Here is a 24474-nt window from a genome sequence, read left to right on the forward strand (position 1 = left end):
TCTCTCTCTCCATCTCTCTCCCTATCTCTCTCTCTATCTCTCTCTCTCTCCATCTATCTCTCTCTCTTTCTCTCTCTCTCCCCATCTCACTCTCTCTCTCCATCTCCATCTCTCTCTCAATCTCTCTCTCCATCTCCATCTCTCTCTCCATCTCTCGCTCCATCTCCATCTCTCTCTCCATCTCTCTCTCTATCTCTCTCTCTCCGTCTATCTCTCTCTCTCTCCCCATCTCACTCTCTCTCTCCATCTCCATCTCTCTCTCCATCTCTCTCTCCATCTCTCTCCCTATCTCTCTCTCTATCTCTCTCTCTCTCCATCTATCTCTCTCTCTTTCTCTCTCTCTCCCCATCTCACTCTCTCTCTCCATCTCCATCTCTCTCTCCATCTCTCTCTCCATCTCCATCTCTCTCTCCTCTCTCTCTCCATCTCTCTCTCTTTCTCTCTCTCTCTCTCCCCATCTCTCTCTCTCTCTCCCCATCTCCATCTCTCTCTCAATTCAATTCAATTCAAGGGGCTTTATTGGCATGGGAAACATGTGTGAACATTGCCAAAGCAAGTGAGGTAGATAATATACAAAAGGGAAATAAACAATAGAAATTAACAGTCAACATTACACATACAAAAGTTTCAAAAGAATAAAGACATTACAAATGTCATATTATGTATATATACAGTGTTGTAACGATGTACAAATGGTTAAAGTACACAAGGGAAAATAAATAAGCATAAATATGGGTTGTATTTACAATCTCTCTCCGTCTCTCCCTCTCTCTAAATAGGCTCTGTCTAAATACACTTACAGGCACCATAATTGCTCCCTCTGGGCATATAATATTAAAACAATGTAGACTATGGAGGGTTTTATGCACGTCAAACGTGTCGCAATAGCTGGACAAAGATCCAATATATAGAGAAAGGGAGAACACTCCCAAATATAATGTTTTACAAACATATTGAAACCATCTTACAGATTGCAATCACACTTCTCCAGAAGTTGCATTCCACGGATGTTCTCACCTTTAAACCAGGACAGTGAATCATTTGAATAGGTTTTGTGTTAATAAACATGTTTTATCCCCAGGATAAAAGGCACATTTCTGTAGAACCAGCCTTCGTTATACGGTAGTTGGCCTCGGATAAGGGTAGCCTACGGAGGGCTTGGGTTTTCAACATATCAAATGAAAAACAAGCTATTTTTATCGGTTACAGATAACTTCTAAACACGAGGTTCCCTGGTATTCAGCAAGGTTCTCCTCTCTGGTTTCATGATGGGCATGGACACATGTATCATACATCACAGAGGGAGTTTTACACACATCCATAACAGGATGCTGCATGGCTAAAATAATGTGGGTCTGCCTACGATACGTAGATCAGAAAGGTTTTTGTGGGCTCACTGTTTGCTCTGGTGATTTATTCCCAAGCAGTTGTCCCGTGTGCATATGGGCGGTGTGCATCACGGCTGTTGTCCCGTGTGCATATGGGCGGTGTGCATCACGGCTGTTGTCCCGTGTGCATATGGGCGGTGTGCATCACGGCTGTTGTCCCGTGTGCATATGGGCGGTGTGCATCACGGCTGTTGTCCCCTGTGCATATGGGCGGTGTGCATCACGGCTGTTGTCCCGTGTGCATATGGGCGGTGTGCATCACGGCTGGATAGGCTGCGTTTCCACTGTCAAAACCAACCCTGTTACCACTAAAACCAGCTTTGTGTTTGTCTTAAATATCCCTACCAGCGCTGCCTGAAATTAACACTTTGGATCACGTTTTGAAGGACGCACCTAAAATATCCACCCCCCGATCTGAGTGCCAGCTCTATGATATAAGACAGGTAAATGACCGATCCTACAAGACAGGTAAATGACCGATCCTACAAGACAGGTAAATGACCGATCCTACAAGACAGGTGAATGACCGATCCTACAAGACAGGTGAATGACCGATCCTACAAGACAGGTAAATGACCGATCCTACAAGACAGGTAAATGACCGATCCTACAAGACAGGTAAATGACCGATCCTACAAGACAGGTAAATGACCGATCCTACAAGACAGGTAAATGACCGATCCTACAAGACAGGTAAATGACCGATCCTACAAGACAGGTAAATGACCGATCCTACAAGACAGGTAAATTACAGATCCTACAAGACAGGTAAATGACCGATCCTACAAGACAGGTAAATGACCGATCCTACAAGACAGCTAAATGACCGATCCTACAAGACAGGTAAATGACCGATCCTACAAGACAGGTAAATGACCGATCCTACAAGACAGGTAAATGACCGATCCTACAAGACAGGTAAATTACAGATCCTACAAGACAGGTAAATGACCGATCCTACAAGACAGGTAAATGACCGATCCTACAAAACAGGTAAATGACCGATCCTACAAGACAGGTAAATGACCGATCCTACAAGACAGGTAAATGACCGATCCTATAAGACAGGTAAATGACCGATCCTACAAGACAGGTAAATGACCGATCCTACAAGACAGGTAAATGACCGATCCTATAAGACAGGTAAATGACCGATCCTACAAGACAGGTAAATGACCGATCCTACAAGACAGGTAAATGACCGATCCTACAAGACAGGTGAATTACCGATCCTACAAGACAGGTAAATGACCGATCCACAAGACAGCTAAATGACCGATCCTACAAGACAGGTAAATGACCGATCCTACAAGACAGGTGAATGACCGATCCTACAAGACAGGTGAATGACCGATCCTACAAGACAGGTAAATGACCGATCCTACAAGACAGGTAAATGACCGATCCTACAAGACAGGTAAATGACCGATCCTACAAGACAGCTAAATGACCGATCCTACAAGACAGGTAAATGACCGATCCTACAAGACAGGTAAATGACCGATCCTACAAGACAGGTAAATGACCGATCCTACAAGACAGGTAAATTACAGATCCTACAAGACAGGTAAATGACCGATCCTACAAGACAGGTAAATGACCGATCCTACAAGACAGCTAAATGACCGATCCTACAAGACAGGTAAATGACCGATCCTACAAGACAGGTAAATGACCGATCCTACAAGACAGGTAAATGACCGATCCTACAAGACAGGTAAATTACAGATCCTACAAGACAGGTAAATGACCGATCCTACAAGACAGGTAAATGACCGATCCTACAAAACAGGTAAATGACCGATCCTACAAGACAGGTAAATGACCGATCCTACAAGACAGGTAAATGACCGATCCTATAAGACAGGTAAATGACCGATCCTACAAGACAGGTAAATGACCGATCCTACAAGACAGGTAAATGACCGATCCTATAAGACAGGTAAATGACCGATCCTACAAGACAGGTAAATGACCGATCCTACAAGACAGGTAAATGACCGATCCTACAAGACAGGTGAATTACCGATCCTACAAGACAGGTAAATGACCGATCCACAAGACAGGTAAATGACCGATCCTACAAGACAGGTAAATGACCGATCCTACAAGACAGGTAAATGACCGATCCTACAAGACAGGTAAATGACCGATCCTACAAGACAGGTAAATGACCGGTTTCCTGTAGGGTTTATTAACTGCATTCGCGTCTGCAGTCTGGCAGTGTCAATTATTTTGTGTGCTTTGAATTTCTGGGACTTTGTGTGCTGTAAAATACGCTAGGCTAAAGGATACATGTTTTGGATAATGTGCTTTAGGATGTTTTGCTAATCTAATGCTGCACATCTTCTGTATTTTATGAAATTGCATTAGTGCCGACATTGGGGGGAAATGTTGGGTTAGTGTGTGTGTGTGTGTGTGTGTGTGTGTGTGTGTGTGTGTGTGTGTGTGTGTGTGTGTGTGTGTGTGTGTGTGTGTGTGTGTGTGTGTGTGTGTGTGTGTGTGTGCATCGCTAAGTGGATGCGCCCCTCAGCCTCTATGTATTTTCCACAGGGATGTAATTTCAGAGACACCACACACACACACACACACACACACACACACACACACACACACACACACACACACACACACACACACACACACACACACACACACACACACACACACACACACACACACACACACACACACACACACACACACACACACACACACGTCAGGTGTTCTGGGTAAATGGAGACTACAGTTCCATTTCTGTTCTCCCAAGGATCAATGAAGAGGTGGGGGCTAAATAGAGTTATAGTTGGAAGGTGTCAGTGTGTGTGTGTGTGTGTGTGTGTGTGTGTGTGTGTGTGTGTGTGTGTGTGTGTGTGTGTGTGTGTGTGTGTGTGTGTGTGTGTGTGTGTGTGTGTGTGTGTGTGTGTGTGTGTGTGTGTGTGTGTGTGTGTGTGTGTGTGTGACAGTACTGAGAGGACACCAGAGAGGAAGATAATCTGTTGCTTTTTATAGAAACACTCTGGTGACGTTAATGCTATTGTTGCTGGTTTGAGTGGTGTGTGTGTGTGTGTGTGTGTGTGTGTGTGTGTGTGTGTGTGTGTGTGTGTGTGTGTGTGTGTGTGTGTGTGTGTGTGTGTGTGTGTGTGTGTGTGTGTGTGTGTGTGTGTGTGTGTGTGAGTGTGTGTGTGTGTGTGTGTGTGTGTGTGTGTGTGTGTGTGTGTGTGTGTGTGTGTGTGTGTGCCTCTCTCATCCCCTCGAAATTACCCACAGCGCAGGTTTATACAGGCTTGTTGAGACACAGACACATCCATTGTTCTCAGTCTCAGTCTCACACTCACACAGACAGACACACACACACATACGCTCCCTGTCGCCGCTGGGCTGTGACTCAGACAGATCAATATATCTGATCAGGAGTTTCTCATCGGCTCAGATGAAAAACAGTTTGTCTCCTGTTGTTCACTACAGTGTCACCTTAAAGGCTATAGCTGCCGGGGCTGCTCATCACTCACACACACACAAAGTCATCGTTGCAGTGTGTGTGTCTGGCTGGGTGTAGCTACATAATATGGAGGTATTATCCATACAGATAAATGAAGGACTCTGCAGAGCATAGCTCATGCTGTCACAGTGTTAAAGCTAGGGGAAACTTCATGGAGAAATGTTCTCTACAAACGCTGCCTCTGTCTGCTTCCTCTCTAGCTCTCGGTTACTTCAGTGATGCTATTTCTCTCTCTCTCTCTCTCTCTCTCTCTCTCTCTCTCTCTCTCTCTCTCTCTCTCTCTCTCTCTGTCTCTCTGTCTCTCTTTCTCTCTCTTTCTCTCTCACAAACTCTCTCTCTGTACTGACATTACCCAATTATTAACCCCCTCCCTCTCTCGTTCTCTCTCTCTCTCTGTCTTCTCTCACACTCTCTCTCCTCCCAAACATTCTCTCCCCTCTCTCTTTCTCTCCCCTCTCGCTCTGTCTTTATTAAATTAAATTCATTTCTTTTTGCTAAATGTGCATGTATTATCAGTAATATGTAATACCAAATAATCTTGAAGTTTTAGAGGTCCAAAGTACATTTGTATAAATTGTCTCTCTCTCTTCCTCTCTCCATTCCCCTCCCTTCCATTCTCCCTCTCTCCTCTACCTCCCCCTCTGTAGATGACGTTCCTCCCTACTTTAAGATGGAGCCAGTCCAGACCCAGGTTCATCTGGAGCGTAACAGGCTGGTTCTTACCTGTATGGCTGAGGGCAGCTGGCCTCTGGAGTTTAAATGGCTTTACAACGCAACTGAGCTCACGCGCTTCTCTCTGGAGTACAGGTGAGGTTCAGACCTACAGGTACACAGAGGTACGTGCTTCTCTCTGGAGTACAGGTGAGGTTCAGACCTACAGGTACACAGAGGTACGCGCTTCTCTCTGGAGTACAGGTGAGGTTCAGACCTACAGGTACACAGAGGTATGTGCTTCTCTCTGGAGAACAGGTGAGATTCAGACCTACAGGTACACAGAGGTACGCGCTTCTCTCTGGAGTACAGGTGAGGTTCAGACCTACAGGTACACAGAGGTACGTGCTTCTCTCTGGAGTACAGGTGAGGTTCAGACCTACAGGTACACAGAGGTACGTGCTTCTCTCTGTAGTACGGGTGAGGTTCAGACCTACAGGTACACAGAGGTATGTGCTTCTCTCTGGAGAACAGGTGAGGTTCAGACCTACAGGTACACAGAGGTACGTGCTTTTCTCTGGAGTACAGGTGAGGTTCAGAACTACAGGTACACAGAGGTATGTGCTTCTCTCTGGAGTACAGGTGAGATTCAGACCTACAGGTACACAGAGGTATGTGCTTCTCTCTGGAGTACAGGTGAGGTTCAGACCTACAGGTACACAGAGGTATGCGCTTCTCTCTGGAGTACAGGTGAGGTTCAGACCTACAGGTACACAGAGGTATGTGCTTCTCTCTGGAGTACAGGTGAGGTTCAGACCTACAGGTACACAGAGGTATGTGCTTCTCTCTGGAGTACAGGTGAGGTTCAGACCTACAGGTACACAGAGGTACGCGCTTCTCTCTGGAGTACAGGTGAGGTTCAGACCTACAGGTACACAGAGGTATGTGCTTCTCTCTAGAGTACAGGTGAGGTTCAGACCTACAGGTACACAGAGGTATGTGCTTCTCTCTGGAGTACAGGTGAGGTTCAGACCTACAGGTACACAGAGGTACGTGCTTCTCTCTAGAGTACAGGTGAGGTTCAGAACTACAGGTACACAGAGGTATGTGCTTCTCTCTGGAGTACAGGTGAGGTTCAGACCTACAGGTACACAGAGGTACGCGCTTCTCACTGGAGTACAGGTGAGGTTCAGACCTACAGGTACACAGAGGTATGTGCTTCTCTCTGGAGAACAGGTGAGGTTCAGACCTACAGGTACACAGAGGTACGTGCTTCTCTCTGGAGAACAGGTGAGGTTCAGACCTACAGGTACACAGAGGCATGTGCTTCTCTCTGGAGTACAGGTGAGGTTCAGACCTACAGGTACACAGAGGTACGTGCTTCTCTCTGGAGTACAGGTGAGGTTCAGACCTACAGGTACACAGAGGTACGTGCTTCTCTCTGTAGTACAGGTGAGGTTCAGACCTACAGGTACACAGAGGCATGTGCTTCTCTCTGGAGTACAGGTGAGGTTCAGACCTACAGGTACACAGAGGTACACGCTTCTCTCTGGAGAACAGGTGAGGTTCAGACCTACAGGTACACAGAGGTACGTGCTTCTCTCTGGAGTACAGGTGAGGTTCATATCTATCTCCAGATCTATCTCCAGGTTCAGATATATCTCCAGGTTCAGATAGAGCTCTAGGGTCAGATATATCTCCAGGTTCAGATATATCTCCAGGTTCAGAGAGAGCTCTAGGGTCAGATATATCTCTAGGGTCAGATATATCTCCAGGTTCAGATAGAGCTCTAGGGTCAGATATATCTCTAGGGTCAGATATATCTCCAGGTTCAGATAGAGCTCTAGGGTCAGATATATCTCCAGGGTCAGATATATCTCCAGGGTCAGATATATCTCTAGGGTCAGATATATCTCTAGGGTCAGATTTATCTCTAGGGTCAGATATATCTCTAGGGTCAGATATATCTCTAGGGTCAGATATATCTTCAGGGTCAGATATATCTCCAGGTTCAGATATATCTCCAGGTTCAGATATATCTCTAGGGTCAGATATATCTCTAGGGTCAGATATATCTCTAGGGTCAGATATATCTCTAGGGTCAGATATATCTCCAGGTTCAGATATATCTCTAGGGTCAGATATATCTCTAGGATCAGATATATCTTCAGGGTCAGATATATCTCCAGGTTCAGATATATCTCCAGGTTCAGATATATCTCTAGGGTCAGATATATCTTCAGGGTCAGATGTATCTCTAGGGTCAGATATTTCTCCAGGTTCAGATATATCTCTAGGGTCAGATATATCTCTAGGGTCAGATATATCTCCAGGTTCAGATATATCTCTAGGGTCAGATATATCTCTAGGGTCAGATATATCTCCAGGTTCAGATATATCTCTAGGGTCAGATATATCTCTAGGATCAGATATATCTTCAGGGTCAGATATATCTCCAGGTTCAGATATATCTCCAGGTTCAGATATATCTCTAGGGTCAGATATATCTCCAGGTTCAGATATATCTCTAGGGTCAGATATATCTCCAGGTTCAGATATATTTCCAGGTTCAGATATATCTCTAGGGTCAGATATATCTCCAGGTTCAGATATATCTCCAGGTTCAGATATATCTCCAGGTTCAGATATATCTCTAGGGTCAGATATATCTCTAGGGTCAGATATATCTTCAGGGTCAGATATATCTCTAGGGTCAGGTAATACATTTCATGAAGTATCAAAAGGCGTGTCAAAGGATTGATATGTTATTTGTCATAACCCCAGACACCATTTATTGTGGAGTACACGTGAGCGGTCCATCCATCTAAGGTTCTGGCCTATCCCCATGCAGGGCAGGCAAACTAAATGTGAGATAGAATCCCAACATCCACCATTGTTTCTCTAGAGGTTATTAGGAGACGGGACTCTATCTCTCCCGCTGTCTCCTTGTCTTCTCCTTAAGGGGAGAAGGTCTGGGGGGGAGGGGCTATTGTCCTCGAATGCCAGGAGGCTAGGAGGGAGAACACACAAGGAATAGACAAAAGACCATTGTGAAAATATGTACTATTTATTTGAATTCACTTTTAGCTGAGTGAATGGAAACTTGGTAATACCATTTGGAAAAAGACTAGAAAAGTAGGGCAACGTGCTACTCATGCTAGTTGAGGTGGAGGCGTGTTACTAAGGGGAGAGTTAACTAACAGGCCAGGTTAAGTCATGTTACTAAGGGGAGAGTTAACTATCAGGCCAGGTTAAGTCATGTTAATAAGGGGAGAGTTAACTAACAGGCCAGGTTGAGGCCTGTTACTAAGGGGATAGTTAACTAACAGCCCAGGTTGAGGTGTGTTACTAAGGGGAGAGTTAACTAACAGGCCAGGTTGAGGTGTGTTACTAAGGGGAGAGTTAACTAACAGGCAGGCTGAGTCATGTTACTAAAGGGAGAGTTAACTAACAGGCAGGCTGAGTCATGTTACTAAAGGGAGAGTTAACTAACAGGCAGGCTGAGTCATGTTACTAAAGGGAGAGTTAACTAACAGGCAGGCTGAATCATGTTACTAAGGGTAGAGTTAACTAACAGATAGGCTGAGTCATGTTACTAAGGGGAGAGTTAACTAACTGGCCAGGTTGAGGTGTGTTACTGAGGGGAGAGTTAACTAACTGGCCATGTTGAGGTGTGTTACTAAGGGGAGAGTTAACTAACAGGCCAGTTTGAGTCATGTTACTAAGGGGAAAGTTAACTAACAGGCCAGTTTGAGGTGTGTTACTAAGGGGAGAGTTAACTATCAGGCCAGTTTGAGTCATGTTACTAAGGGGAGAGTTAACTAACAGGCCAGGTTGAGGTTTGTTACTAAGGGGAGAGTTAACTAACAGGCCAGGTTAAGGTGTGTTACTAAGGGGAGAGTTAACTAACAGATAGGCTGAGTCATGTTACTAAGGGGAGAGTTAACTAACAGGCAGGCTGAGTCATGTTACTAAAGGGAGAGTTAACTAACAGGCAGGCTGAGTCATGTTACTAAAGGGAGAGTTAACTAACAGGCAGGCTGAGTCATGTTACTAAGGGGAGAGTTAACTAACTGGCCAGGTTGAGGTGTGTTACTGAGGGGAGAGTTAACTAACTGGCCATGTTGAGGTGTGTTACTAAGGGGAGAGTTAACTAACAGGCCAGTTTGAGTCATGTTACTAAGGGGAAAGTTAACTAACAGGCCAGTTTGAGGTGTGTTACTAAGGGGAGAGTTAACTATCAGGCCAGTTTGAGTCATGTTACTAAGGGGAGAGTTAACTAACAGGCCAGGTTGAGGTTTGTTACTAAGGGGAGAGTTAACTAACAGGCCAGGTTAAGGTGTGTTACTAAGGGGAGAGTTAACTAACAGATAGGCTGAGTCATGTTACTAAGGGGAGAGTTAACTAACTGGCCAGGTTGAGGCGTGCTACTAAGAAGAGAGTTAACTAACAGGCCAGGTTGAGGTATGTTAATAAGGGGAGAGTTAACTAACAGGCCAGGTTGTGGTGTGCTACTAAGAATAGAGTTAACTAACAGGCCAGGTTGAGGTGTGTTAATAAGGGGAGAGTTAACTAACAGGCAGGCTGAGTCATGTTACTAAGGGGAGAGTTAACTAACAGGCAGGCTGAGTCATGTTACTAAGGGGATAGTTAACTAACTGGCCAGGCTGAAGTGTGTTACTATGGGGAGAGTTAACTAACAGGCCAGTTTGAGTCATGTTACTAAGGGGAGAGTTAACTAACAGGCAGACTGAGTTGTGTAACTAAGGGGAGAGTTAACTAACAGCCAGGCTGAGGTGTGTTACTAAGGGGAGAGTTAACTGACAGGCAGGCTGAGGTGTTTTACTAAGGGGAGAGTTAACTAACAGGAAGGCTGAGTTGTGTTACTAAGGGGAGAGTTAACTAACAGCCAGGCTGAGGTGTGTTACTAAGGGGAGAGTTAACTAACAGGCAGGCTGAGTCATGTTACTAAGGGGAGAGTTAACTAACAGGCAGGCTGAGTCATGTTACTAAAGGGAGAGTTAACTAACAGGCAGGCTGAGTCATGTTACTAAAGGGAGAGTTAACTAACAGGCAGGCTGAGTCATGTTACTAAAGGGAGAGTTAACTAACAGGCAGGCTGAATCATGTTACTAAGGGGAGAGTTAACTAACAGATAGGCTGAGTCATGTTACTAATGGGAGAGTTAACTAACTGGCCAGGTTGAGGTGTGTTACTGAGGGGAGAGTTAACTAACTGGCCATGTTGAGGTGTGTTACTAAGGGGAGAGTTAACTAACAGGCCAGTTTGAGTCATGTTACTAAGGGGAAAGTTAACTAACAGGCCAGTTTGAGGTGTGTTACTAAGGGGAGAGTTAACTATCAGGCCAGTTTGAGTCATGTTACTAAGGGGAGAGTTAACTAACAGGCCAGGTTGAGGTTTGTTACTAAGGGGATAGTTAACTAACAGGCCAGGTTAAGGTGTGTTACTAAGGGGAGAGTTAACTAACAGATAGGCTGAGTCATGTTACTAAGGGGAGAGTTAACTAACTGGCCAGGTTGAGGCGTGCTACTAAGAAGAGAGTTAACTAACAGGCCAGGTTGAGGTGTGTTAATAAGGGGAGAGTTAACTAACAGGCCAGGTTGAGGTGTGTTAATAAGGGGAGAGTTAACTAACAGGCCAGGTTGAGGTGTGCTACTAAGAAGAGAGTTAACTAACAGGCCAGGTTGAGGTGTGTTAATAAGGGGAGAGTTAACTAACAGGCAGGCTGAGTCATGTTACTAAGGGGAGAGTTAACTAACTGGCCAGGTTGAGGTTTGTTACTAAGGGGAGAGTTAACTAACTGGCCAGGTTGAGGCGTGCTACTAAGAAGAGAGTTAACTAACAGGCCAGGTTGGGGTGTGCTACTAAGAATAGAGTTAACTAACAGGCCAGGTTGAGTCATGTTACTAAGGGGAGAGTTAACTAACTGGCCAGGTTGAGGCGTGTTACTAAGGGGAGAGTTAACTAACTGGCCATGTTGAGGTGTGTTGCTAAGGGGAGAGTTAACTAACAGGCCAGTTTGAGTCATGTTACTAAGGGGAGAGTTAACTAACAGGCAGGCTGAGTCATGTTACTAAGGGGATAGTTAACTAACTGGCCAGGCTGAGGTGTGTTACTAAGGGGAGAGTTAACTAACAGGCCAGGTTGTGGTGTGCTACTAAGAATAGAGTTAACTAACAGGCCAGGTTGAGGTGTGTTAATAAGGGGAGAGTTAACTAACAGGCAGGCTGAGTCATGTTACTAAGGGGAGAGTTAACTAACAGGCAGGCTGAGTCATGTTACTAAGGGGATAGTTAACTAACTGGCCAGGCTGAAGTGTGTTACTATGGGGAGAGTTAACTAACAGGCCAGTTTGAGTCATGTTACTAAGGGGAGAGTTAACTAACAGGCAGACTGAGTTGTGTAACTAAGGGGAGAGTTAACTAACAGCCAGGCTGAGGTGTGTTACTAAGGGGAGAGTTAACTGACAGGCAGGCTGAGGTGTTTTACTAAGGGGAGAGTTAACTAACAGGCAGGCTGAGTTGTGTTACTAAGGGGAGAGTTAACTAACAGCCAGGCTGAGGTGTGTTACTAAGGGGAGAGTTAACTAACAGGCAGGCTGAGTCATGTTACTAAGGGGAGAGTTAACTAACAGGCAGGCTGAGTCATGTTACTAAAGGGAGAGTTAACTAACAGGCAGGCTGAGTCATGTTACTAAAGGGAGAGTTAACTAACAGGCAGGCTGAGTCATGTTACTAAAGGGAGAGTTAACTAACAGGCAGGCTGAATCATGTTACTAAGGGGAGAGTTAACTAACAGATAGGCTGAGTCATGTTACTAAGGGGAGAGTTAACTAACTGGCCAGGTTGAGGTGTGTTACTGAGGGGAGAGTTAACTAACTGGCCATGTTGAGGTGTGTTACTAAGGGGAGAGTTAACTAACAGGCCAGTTTGAGTCATGTTACTAAGGGGAAAGTTAACTAACAGGCCAGTTTGAGGTGTGTTACTAAGGGGAGAGTTAACTATCAGGCCAGTTTGAGTCATGTTACTAAGGGGAGAGTTAACTAACAGGCCAGGTTGAGGTTTGTTACTAAGGGGATAGTTAACTAACAGGCCAGGTTAAGGTGTGTTACTAAGGGGAGAGTTAACTAACAGATAGGCTGAGTCATGTTACTAAGGGGAGAGTTAACTAACTGGCCAGGTTGAGGCGTGCTACTAAGAAGAGAGTTAACTAACAGGCCAGGTTGAGGTGTGTTAATAAGGGGAGAGTTAACTAACAGGCCAGGTTGAGGTGTGTTAATAAGGGGAGAGTTAACTAACAGGCCAGGTTGAGGTGTGCTACTAAGAAGAGAGTTAACTAACAGGCCAGGTTGAGGTGTGTTAATAAGGGGAGAGTTAACTAACAGGCAGGCTGAGTCATGTTACTAAGGGGAGAGTTAACTAACTGGCCAGGTTGAGGTTTGTTACTAAGGGGAGAGTTAACTAACTGGCCAGGTTGAGGCGTGCTACTAAGAAGAGAGTTAACTAACAGGCCAGGTTGGGGTGTGCTACTAAGAATAGAGTTAACTAACAGGCCAGGTTGAGTCATGTTACTAAGGGGAGAGTTAACTAACTGGCCAGGTTGAGGCGTGTTACTAAGGGGAGAGTTAACTAACTGGCCATGTTGAGGTGTGTTACTAAGGGGAGAGTTAACTAACAGGCCAGTTTGAGTCATGTTACTAAGGGGAGAGTTAACTAACAGGCAGGCTGAGTCATGTTACTAAGGGGATAGTTAACTAACTGGCCAGGCTGAGGTGTGTTACTGAGGGGAGAGTTAACTAACTGGCCATGTTGAGGTGTGTTACTAAGGGGAGAGTTAACTAACAGGCCAGTTTGAGTCATGTTACTAAGGGGAAAGTTAACTAACAGGCCAGTTTGAGGTGTGTTACTAAGGGGAGAGTTAACTATCAGGCCAGTTTGAGTCATGTTACTAAGGGGAGAGTTAACTAACAGGCCAGGTTGAGGTTTGTTACTAAGGGGATAGTTAACTAACAGGCCAGGTTAAGGTGTGTTACTAAGGGGAGAGTTAACTAACAGATAGGCTGAGTCATGTTACTAAGGGGAGAGTTAACTAACTGGCCAGGTTGAGGCGTGCTACTAAGAAGAGAGTTAACTAACAGGCCAGGTTGAGGTGTGTTAATAAGGGGAGAGTTAACTAACAGGCCAGGTTGAGGTGTGTTAATAAGGGGAGAGTTAACTAACAGGCCAGGTTGAGGTGTGCTACTAAGAAGAGAGTTAACTAACAGGCCAGGTTGAGGTGTGTTAATAAGGGGAGAGTTAACTAACAGGCAGGCTGAGTCATGTTACTAAGGGGAGAGTTAACTAACTGGCCAGGTTGAGGTTTGTTACTAAGGGGAGAGTTAACTAACTGGCCAGGTTGAGGCGTGCTACTAAGAAGAGAGTTAACTAACAGGCCAGGTTGGGGTGTGCTACTAAGAATAGAGTTAACTAACAGGCCAGGTTGAGTCATGTTACTAAGGGGAGAGTTAACTAACTGGCCAGGTTGAGGCGTGTTACTAAGGGGAGAGTTAACTAACTGGCCATGTTGAGGTGTGTTGCTAAGGGGAGAGTTAACTAACAGGCCAGTTTGAGTCATGTTACTAAGGGGAGAGTTAACTAACAGGCAGGCTGAGTCATGTTACTAAGGGGATAGTTAACTAACTGGCCAGGCTGAGGTGTGTTACTAAGGGGAGAGTTAACTAACAGGCCAGGTTGTGGTGTGCTACTAAGAATAGAGTTAACTAACAGGCCAGGTTGAGGTGTGTTAATAAGGGGAGAGTTAACTAACAGGCAGGCTGAGTCATGTTACTAAGGGGAGAGTTAACTAACAGGCAGGCTGAGTCATGTTACTAAGGGGATAGTTAACTAACTGGCCAGGCTGAAGTGTGTTACTATGGGGAGAGTTAACTAACAGGCCAGTTTGAGTCATGTTACTAAGGGGAGAGTTAACTAACAGGCAGACTGAGTTGTGTAACTAAGGGGAGAGTTAACTAACAGCCAGGCTGAGGTGTGTTACTAAGGGGAGAGTTAACTGACAGGCAGGCTGAGGTGTTTTACTAAGGGGAGAGTTAACTAACAGGCAGGCTGAGTTGTGTTACTAAGGGGAGAGTTAACTAACAGCCAGGCTGAGGTGTGTTACTAAGGGGAGAGTTAACTAACAGGCAGGCTGAGTCATGTTACTAAGGGGAGAGTTAACTAACAGGCAGGCTGAGTCATGTTACTAAAGGGAGAGTTAACTAACAGGCAGGCTGAGTCATGTTACTAAAGGGAGAGTTAACTAACAGGCAGGCTGAGTCATGTTACTAAAGGGAGAGTTAACTAACAGGCAGGCTGAATCATGTTACTAAGGGGAGAGTTAACTAACAGATAGGCTGAGTCATGTTACTAAGGGGAGAGTTAACTAACTGGCCAGGTTGAGGTGTGTTACTGAGGGGAGAGTTAACTAACTGGCCATGTTGAGGTGTGTTACTAAGGGGAGAGTTAACTAACAGGCCAGTTTGAGTCATGTTACTAAGGGGAAAGTTAACTAACAGGCCAGTTTGAGGTGTGTTACTAAGGGGAGAGTTAACTATCAGGCCAGTTTGAGTCATGTTACTAAGGGGAGAGTTAACTAACAGGCCAGGTTGAGGTTTGTTACTAAGGGGATAGTTAACTAACAGGCCAGGTTAAGGTGTGTTACTAAGGGGAGAGTTAACTAACAGATAGGCTGAGTCATGTTACTAAGGGGAGAGTTAACTAACTGGCCAGGTTGAGGCGTGCTACTAAGAAGAGAGTTAACTAACAGGCCAGGTTGAGGTGTGTTAATAAGGGGAGAGTTAACTAACAGGCCAGGTTGAGGTGTGTTAATAAGGGGAGAGTTAACTAACAGGCCAGGTTGAGGTGTGCTACTAAGAAGAGAGTTAACTAACAGGCCAGGTTGAGGTGTGTTAATAAGGGGAGAGTTAACTAACAGGCAGGCTGAGTCATGTTACTAAGGGGAGAGTTAACTAACTGGCCAGGTTGAGGTTTGTTACTAAGGGGAGAGTTAACTAACTGGCCAGGTTGAGGCGTGCTACTAAGAAGAGAGTTAACTAACAGGCCAGGTTGGGGTGTGCTACTAAGAATAGAGTTAACTAACAGGCCAGGTTGAGTCATGTTACTAAGGGGAGAGTTAACTAACTGGCCAGGTTGAGGCGTGTTACTAAGGGGAGAGTTAACTAACTGGCCATGTTGAGGTGTGTTACTAAGGGGAGAGTTAACTAACAGGCCAGTTTGAGTCATGTTACTAAGGGGAGAGTTAACTAACAGGCAGGCTGAGTCATGTTACTAAGGGGATAGTTAACTAACTGGCCAGGCTGAGGTGTGTTACTAAGGGGAGAGTTAACTAACAGGCAGGCTGAGTCATGTTACTAAGGGGAGAGTTAACTAACTGGCCATGTTGAGGTGTGTTACTAAGGGGAGAGTTAACTAACTGGAGAGGTTGAGGCGTGTTACTAAGGGGAGAGTTAACTAACTGGCCATGTTGAGGTGTGTTACTAAGGGGAGAGTTAACTAACAGGCCAGTTTGAGTCATGTTACTAAGGGGAGAGTTAACTAACAGGCAGACTGAGTTGTGTAACTAAGGGGAGAGTTAACTAACAGCCAGGCTGAGGTGTGTTACTAAGGGGAGAGTTAACTGACAGGCAGGCTGAGGTGTTTTACTAAGGGGAGAGTTAACTAACAGGCAGGCTGAGTTGTGTTACTAAGGGGAGAGTTAACTAACAGCCAGGCTGAGGTGTGTTACTAAGGGGAGAGTTAACTAACAGGCAGGCTGAGTCATGTTACTAAGGGGAGAGTTAACTAACAGGCAGGCTGAGTCATGTTACTAAAGGGAGAGTTAACTAACAGGCAGGCTGAGTCATGTTACTAAAGGGAGAGTTAACTAACAGGCAGGCTGAGTCATGTTACTAAAGGGAGAGTTAACTAACAGGCAGGCTGAATCATGTTACTAAGGGGAGAGTTAACTAACAGATAGGCTGAGTCATGTTACTAAGGGGAGAGTTAACTAACAGACCAGGCTGAGGTGTGTTACTAAGGGGAGAGTTAACTAACAGGCCAGGTTGAGGTGTGCTACTAAGAATAGAGTTAACTAACAGGCCAGGTTGAGGTGTGTTAATAAGGGGAGAGTTAACTAACAGGCAGGCTGAGTCATGTTACTAAGGGGATAGTTAACTAACTGGCCAGGCTGAGGTGTGTTACTAAGGGGAGAGTTAACTAACAGGCAGGCTGAGGTTGAAGCTCTAAATATCCTCCCCATTATTCATCCTCTGTAATTACTGTTCTACACAGGGACTCTTAGGGCCGTTTAGTTGGGATTAATGCCTCTTGTTTTCCATTTTAATTCATTTCCAAACACATTTTTATGGATTTATTCAGGAAAAATGTGTCTCTGTATCTCCCTGGAGATCTCCTGTCTTGTTCCTAAAGGAGGGGAGGAGTGGGTCATTTATTCTGATGTAAAACACCTTCCTGTGCCTGTATTCACTTACAGGGCAGTCACATTACCATTAACAGATGACAGTTTTATTTCTGTTCCACCAAACATTCATTCTGATTTTGATTCTGTGACAATGTGTGTGCCTCCCTCTAGTCTTTTAAAGTCCATGAAAGAAATTTAATATATTTCTTTCTTTCAGAATGTTTTTGTGTTTGTTTGTGTCATGGTTGCAGTTGAATGATGTTTACTTCGTTGAGATACCACTTTACTTTACCCATGGTTTACCATAGCAACAGTAATGTCAAGGCCACAGGGTGAATGATGTTTACTTCGTTGAGATACTACTTTACTTTACCCATGGTTTACCAAAGCAACAGTAATGTCAAGGCTACAGAGTGAATGATGTTTACTTCGTTGAGATACTACTTTACTTTACCCATGGTTTACCATAGCAACAGTAATGTCAAGGCCACAGGGTGAATGATGTTTACTTCCGTGAGATGCTACTTTACTTTACCCATGGTTTACCATAGCAACAGTAATGTCAAGGCTACAGGGTGAATGATGTTTACTTCAGTGAGATGCTACTTTACTTTACCCATGGTTTACCATAGCAACAGTAATGTCAAGGCCACAGGGTGAATGATGTTTACTTCAGTGAGATGCTACTTTACTTTACCCATGGTTTACCATAGCAACAGTAATGTCAAGGCTACAGGGTGAATGATGTTTACTTCAGTGAGATGCTACTTTACTTTACCCATGGTTTACCATAGCAACAGTAATGTCAAGGCTACAGGGTGAATGATGTTTACTTCAGTGAGATGCTACTTTACTTTACCCATGGTTTACCATAGCAACAGTAATGTCAAGGCCACAGGGTGAATGATGTTTACTTCAGTGAGATACTACTTTACTTTACCCATGGTTTACCATAGCAACAATAATGTCACGTTCACAGCATTGAGACAGCAAAACAAATAGCGTTTCATTGGCCAGCATGGTGGGTGTGTTGCTCTTCTTTCTGAGTCTCAAATGACATCCTATTGCCTATATAGTGCACTGCTGTTGACCAGAGCTCTATGGACCCTGGTCAGAAGTAATCCACTGTATAGGGCATAGTGTGCCATTTGGCACTGGCCCACAGCGTTTTATTTGCCAGGCAGGCAGCATTGTGGGATATTGCTCGTCTTCTGTTCCGTTCCTCTCTCCCTCCACAAACAATGAATGACATGGATGTTCCTGAACATGAACTTTAAGACGAGTGTTTCCATTTCTGCCGGTGCATTCAGAGCTGCTGTTAATGGAATCTAGTGACCAGCTCCAACTGGCCTCTCTCTCTCTCTCTCTCTCTCTCTCTCTCTCTTTTTCTCTCTCGCTTTCTCTCTCTCTCTCTCTCTTTTTCTCTCTCTCTCTCTCTGTCTCTCTCTCTCTCTCTATCTATCTGTATCTCAATTCAATTAAATTCAAGGGGCTTTATTGGCATGAGAAACATGTGTTTACATTGCCAAAGCAAGTGAGGTAGATATTATACAAAAGTGAAATAAACAATACAAATTAACAGTAAACATTACACATACAGAAGTTTCAAAACAATAAAGACATTACAAATGTTATATTATATATATACAGTGTTGTAACAATGTACAAATGGTTAAAGCACACAAGTTAAAATAAATAAGCATAAATATGGGTTGTATTTACAATGGTGTTTGTTCTTCACTGGTTGCCCTTTTCTTGTGGCAACAGGTCACAAATCTTGCTGCTGTGATGGCACACTGTGGAATTTCTCCCAGTAGATATGGGAGTTTATCAAAATTGGATTTGTTTTCAAATTCTTTGTGGATCTGTCACGTTCCTGACCTATTTATGTTAGTTTTTGTGTGTTAGTTGGTCAGGACGTGAGGTTGGGTGGGCATTCTATGTTATCTGTTTCTATGTTGGTTTCGGTTTGCCTGGTATGGCTCTTGATTAGAGGCAGGTGGTTTGCGTTTGCCTCTAATTAAGAGTCATATTTAGGTAGGGCATTCTCACTGTTTGTTTGTGGGTGATTGTCTCCTGTGTCAGTATGTTTGTTCGTACCACACTGGACTGTAGCGTTTGTTTGTTTCGTTTTCGTTTCGATGTCGTCTGTTTCCTGTACGTAAGTTTATGTCTAGTTATGTAAGTTTATGTTCAGGTTTCGTCAACGTCGTTTTGTTATTTTGTAGTTTGGAAAGTGTTTGTTTCGTTTCGTGTTTTGCCATCATCGTGTTTAATAAAGATGGCTTATTTCCCTGAGCCTGCGTTTTGGTCTGAAGATCCTTCTCTCCTCACCTCATCTGAGGATGAGGAGAGCGTCACCCGTTAGAGAATCACCCACCAAGCTAAGACCAAGCGGCAAAGGAAAACGAAACGGAGTAGGGGACAGGAGAGAAAGGATTTCTGGACATGGGAGCAAATAATGAATGGAGAAGGTCCCTGGGCTAAGGCAGGAGAAAATCGCCGTCCCAAAGCTGAGCTGGAGGCACGGAGGAGAGCAGAGGCTACCGAGGAGAGGAACCGGAGCTATGAGGGAACGCGTCTGGCACGGAAGCCAAAAAAGCCCGTGAGTAATTCCCAAAAATTTCTTGGGGGGGGGCTAGGAGATAGTGGGCCAAGGGCAGGTAGGAGACCTGCGCCCACTTCCCAGGCTTACCGTGGAGAGCGGGAGTACGGGCAGGCGCCGTGTTACGCAGTAGAGCGCACGGTGTCTCCTGTACGAGTGCATAGCCCAGTGCGGGTTATTCCACCTCCCTGCACTGGTAGGGCTAGATTGGGTATTGAGCCAGGTGTCATGAGGCCGGCTCAACGCGTCTGGTCTCCAGTGCGTCTCCTCGGGCCGGCATACATGGCACCTGCCTTACGCATGGTTTCCCCGGTTCGCCTACATAGCCCGGTGCGGGTTATTCCACCTCCCCGCACTGGTCGGGCAACCGGGGATATTCAACCAGGTAAGGTTGGGCAAGCTCAATGCTCAAGAGTGCCAGTACGCCTCCACGGTCCGGTATTTCCGGCACCACCTCCCCGCCCCAGCCTAGTACCTACAGTGTATACACTACGCACTAGGCTACCAGTGCGTATCCTGAGCCCTGTTCCTCCTCCACGCACTCTCCCTGTAGTGCGTGTATCTAGCCCGGTGCCTCCAGTTCCGGCCCCACGCACTAAGCTACCAGTGCGTCTCCAGAGCCCTGTACACACTGTATATTCTCCCCCTACTAATCCTGATGTGCTTGTCCTCAGCCCGGCGTCACCAGTGCCGGTACCACGCATCAGGGATAGAGTAGGCTTTGAGAATACAGTGTGCCCTGTTCCTGCTCCCCGCACTAGTAGGAAGGTGCTTGTCATTAGCACGGTGCCTCCAGTTCCGGCACCACGCACCAGGTCTACAGTGCGCCATATCCGGCCAGAGCCATCCGTCTCCCCAGCGCCATCTGAGCCATCCGTCTCCCCAGCGCCATCTGAGCCATCCGTCTCCCCAGCGCCATCTGAGCCATCCGTCTCCCCAGCGCCGTCTGAGCCATCCGTCTGCCAGGAGCCTGCAAAGCCGCCCGTCTGCCATGAGCCTGCAAAGCCGCCCGTCTGCCATGAGCCTACAGAGCCGTCAGCCAGACAGGAGCCGCTAGAGCCGTCAGCCAGACAGGAGCCGCTAGAGCCGTCAGCCAGACAGGATCTGCCAGAGCCGCCAACCAGACAGGATCTGCCAGAGCCGCCAACCAGACAGGATCTGCCAGAGCCGCCAACCAGACAGGATCTGCCAGAGCCGCCAACCAGACAGGATCTGCCAGAGCCGCCAACCAGACAGGATCTGCCAGAGCCGCCAGCGAGCCATGAGCAGCCAGAGCCGTCAGAGCGCCATGAGCAGCCAGAGCCGTCAGAGCGCCATGAGCAGCCAGAGCCGTCAGAGCGCCATGAGCGTCGAGAGCCGTCAGCCTGCCATGAGCGTCGAGAGCCGTCAGCCTGCCATGAGCGTCGAGAGCCGTCAGCCTGCCATGAGCGTCGAGAGCCGTCAGCCTGCCATGAGCGTCGAGAGCCGTCAGCCTGCCATGAGCGTCGAGAGCCGTCAGCCAGCCATGAGCATCGAGAGTCGTCAGTCAGCCATGAGCTGCCCTTCAGCCTGAAAAGGCTAGATACCCAGAACTGCCCATCAGTCCAGAGCTGTCTCTCTGTCCGGAGCTGCCTTTCAGTCCGGAGTTGCCCCTCTATCCTGATCTCCCTCGCTATCTTTATCTACCTCTATAGTCTTATCTATCCCTCTGTCTTGGTTTATCTCTCTGTCCCGGTATTGTCATTATTAGATATGTTATTAGGAGGATTTTGTGGGGGAAGTAAGAGGGTGGACATTCTTGAAGGGAGGGGGCTAGGATGGATTATGGTGGGGTGGGAACCGCGCCCGGAGCCTGAGCCACCACCGTGGTTAGATGCCCACCCAGACCCTCCCCTAGACTTTGTGCTGGTGCGTCCGGAGTTCGCACCTTGTGGGGGGGGTACTGTCACGTTCCTGACCTATTTATGTTAGTTTTTGTGTGTTAGTTGGTCAGGACGTGAGGTTGGGTGGGCATTCTATGTTATCTGTTTCTATGTTGGTTTCGGTTTGCCTGGTATGGCTCTTGATTAGAGGCAGGTGGTTTGCGTTTGCCTCTAATTAAGAGTCATATTTAGGTAGGGCATTCTCACTGTTTGTTTGTGGGTGATTGTCTCCTGTGTCAGTATGTTTGTTCGTACCACACTGGACTGTAGCGTTTGTTTGTTTCGTTTTCGTTTCGATGTCGTCTGTTTCCTGTACGTAAGTTTATGTCTAGTTATGTAAGTTTATGTTCAGGTTTCGTCAACGTCGTTTTGTTATTTTGTAGTTTGGAAAGTGTTTGTTTCGTTTCGTGTTTTGCCATCATCGTGTTTAATAAAGATGGCTTATTTCCCTGAGCCTGCGTTTTGGTCTGAAGATCCTTCTCTCCTCACCTCATCTGAGGATGAGGAGAGCGTCACCCGTTACAGGATCTGTGTAATCTGAGGGAAATATGTCTCTCTAATATGGTCATACATTGGGCAGGAGGTTAGGAAGTGCAGCTCAGTTTCCACCTCATTTTGTGGGCAGTGTGCACATAGCCTGTCTTCTCTTCAGAGCCATGTCTGCCTACGGCGGCCTTTCTCAATAGCAAGGCTATGCTCACTGAGTCTGTACATAGTCAAAGCTTTCCTTGAGTTTGGGTCAGTCACAGTGGTCAGGTATTCTGCCACTGTGTACTCTCTGTTTAGGGCCAAATAGCATTCTAGTTTGCTCTGTTTTTTTGTTAATTATTTCCAATGTGTCAAGTAATTATCTTTTTGTTTTCTCATGATTTGGTTGGGTCTAATTGTGCTGTTGTCCTGGGGCTCTGTGGGGTGTGTTTGTGTTTGTGAACAGAGCCCTAGGACCAGCTTGCTTAGGGGACTCTTCTCCAGGTTCATCTCTCTGTAGGTGATGTCTTTGTTATGGAAGGTTTGGGAATCGCTTCCTTTTAGGTGGTTGTAGAATTTAACGGCTCTTTTCTGGATTTTGATAATTAGTGGGTATCGGCCTAATTCTGCTCTGCATGCATTATTTGGTGTTCTACGTTGTACACAGAGGATATTTTTGCAGAATTCTGCATGCAGAGTCTCAATTTGGTGTTTGTCCCATTTTGTGAAATCTTGGTTGGTGAGCGGACCCCAGACCTCACAACCATAAAGGGCAATGGGCTCTATGACTGATTCAAGTATTTTTAGCCAGATCCTAATTGGTATGTTGAAATTTATGTTTCTTTTGATGGCATAGAAGGCCCTTCTTGCCTTGTCTCTCAGATCGTTCACAGCTTTGTGGAAGTTACCTGTGGTGCTGATGTTTAGGCCGAGGTATGTATAGTTTTTTGTGTGCTCTAGGGCAACGGTGTCTAGATGGAATTTGTGGTCCTGGTGACTGGACCTTTTTTGGAACACCATTATTTTGGTCTTACTGAGATTTACTGTCAGGGCCCAGGTCTGACAAAATCTGTGCAGAAGATCTAGGTGCTGCTGTAGGCCCTCCTTGGTTGGTGACAGAAGCACCAGATCATCAGCAAACAGTAGACATTTGACTTCGGATTCTAGTAGGTTGAGACCGGGTGCTGCAGACTGTTCTAGTGCCCGCGCCAATTCGTTGATATATATGTTGAAGAGGGTGGGGCTTAAGCTGCATCCCTGTCTCACCCCACGACCCTGTGTGAAGAAATGTGTGTGTTTTTGCCAATTTTAACCACACACTTGTTGTTTGTGTACATGGATTTTATAATGTCGTATGTTTTACCCCCAACACCACTTTCCATCAATTTGTATAGCAGACCCTCATGCCAAATTGAGTCGAAGGCTTTTTTGAAATCAACAAAGCATGAGAAGACTTTGCCTTTGTTTTGGTTTGTTTGGTTGTCAATTAGGGTGTGTAGGGTGAATAGATGGTCTGTTGTACGGTAATTTGGTAAAAAGCCAATTTGACATTTGCTCAGTACATTGTTTTCATTGAGGAAATGTACGAGTCTGCTGTTAATGATAATGCAGAGGATTTTCCCAAGGTTACTGTTGACGCATATTCCACGGTAGTTATTGGGGTCAAATTTGTCTCCACTTTTGTGGATTGGGGTGATCAGTCCTTGGTTCCAAATATTGGGGAAGATGCCAGAGCTAAGGACGATGTTAAAGCGTTTTAGTATAGCCAATTGGAATTTGTTGTCTGTACATTTGATCATTTCATTAAGGATACCATCAACACCACAGGCCTTTTTGGGTTGGAGGGTTTTTATTTTGTCCTGTAACTCATTCAAGGTAATTGGAGAATCCAGTGGGTTCTGGTAGTCTTTAATAGTTGTTTCTAGGATTTGTATTTGATCATGTATATGTTTTTGCTCTTTATTCTTTGTTATAGAGCCAAAAAGATTGGAGAAGTGGTTTACCCATACATCTCCATTTTGGATAGATAATTCTTCGTGTTGTTGTTTGTTTAGTGTTTTCCAATTTTCCCAGAATTGGTTAGAGTCTATGGAGTCTTCAATTACATTGAGCTGATTTCTGACGTGCTGTTCCTTCTTTTTCCGTAGTGTATTTCTGTATTGTTTTAGTGATTCACCATAGTGAAGGCGTAGACTCAGGTTTTCCGGGTCTCTATGTTTTTGGTTGGACAGGTTTCTCAATTTATTTCTTAGATTTTTGCATTCTTTATCAAACCATTTGTCATTGTTGTTCATTTTCTTCGGTTTTCTATTTGAGATTTTTAGATTTGATAGGGAAGCTGAGAGGTCAAATATACTCTTAAGATTTTACACCTTCACTATTGCAGTGGAACATTTTACCCAGGAAGTTGTCTAAAGGGGATTGAACTTGCTGTTGCCTAATTGTTTTTTGGTAGGAGAGAGATTTTGGTATTTTTTTCTCTCT

The 24474-nt window shown here is 45.4% G+C and overlaps 1 protein-coding gene across 1 annotated transcript in view; it reads left to right on the top strand.

Annotated features, from left to right (window-relative positions):
- Nucleotides 1-5516: 5516 nt before the first annotated feature.
- Nucleotides 5517-24474, top strand: part of sdk2a (sidekick cell adhesion molecule 2a) — a 163004-nt gene continuing 144046 nt past the window's right edge. Inside the window, exon 1 of the mRNA XM_055910703.1 lies at nt 5517-5697. Coding sequence (XP_055766678.1) covers nt 5561-5697 — 137 coding nt within the window. The 5' untranslated portion in view covers nt 5517-5560. The remainder of the gene's footprint in view (nt 5698-24474) is intronic.

Source organism: Salvelinus fontinalis, unplaced genomic scaffold (genome assembly GCF_029448725.1).
Source record: "Salvelinus fontinalis isolate EN_2023a unplaced genomic scaffold, ASM2944872v1 scaffold_0024, whole genome shotgun sequence".
Classification (NCBI taxonomy): Eukaryota; Metazoa; Chordata; class Actinopteri; order Salmoniformes; family Salmonidae; genus Salvelinus; species Salvelinus fontinalis.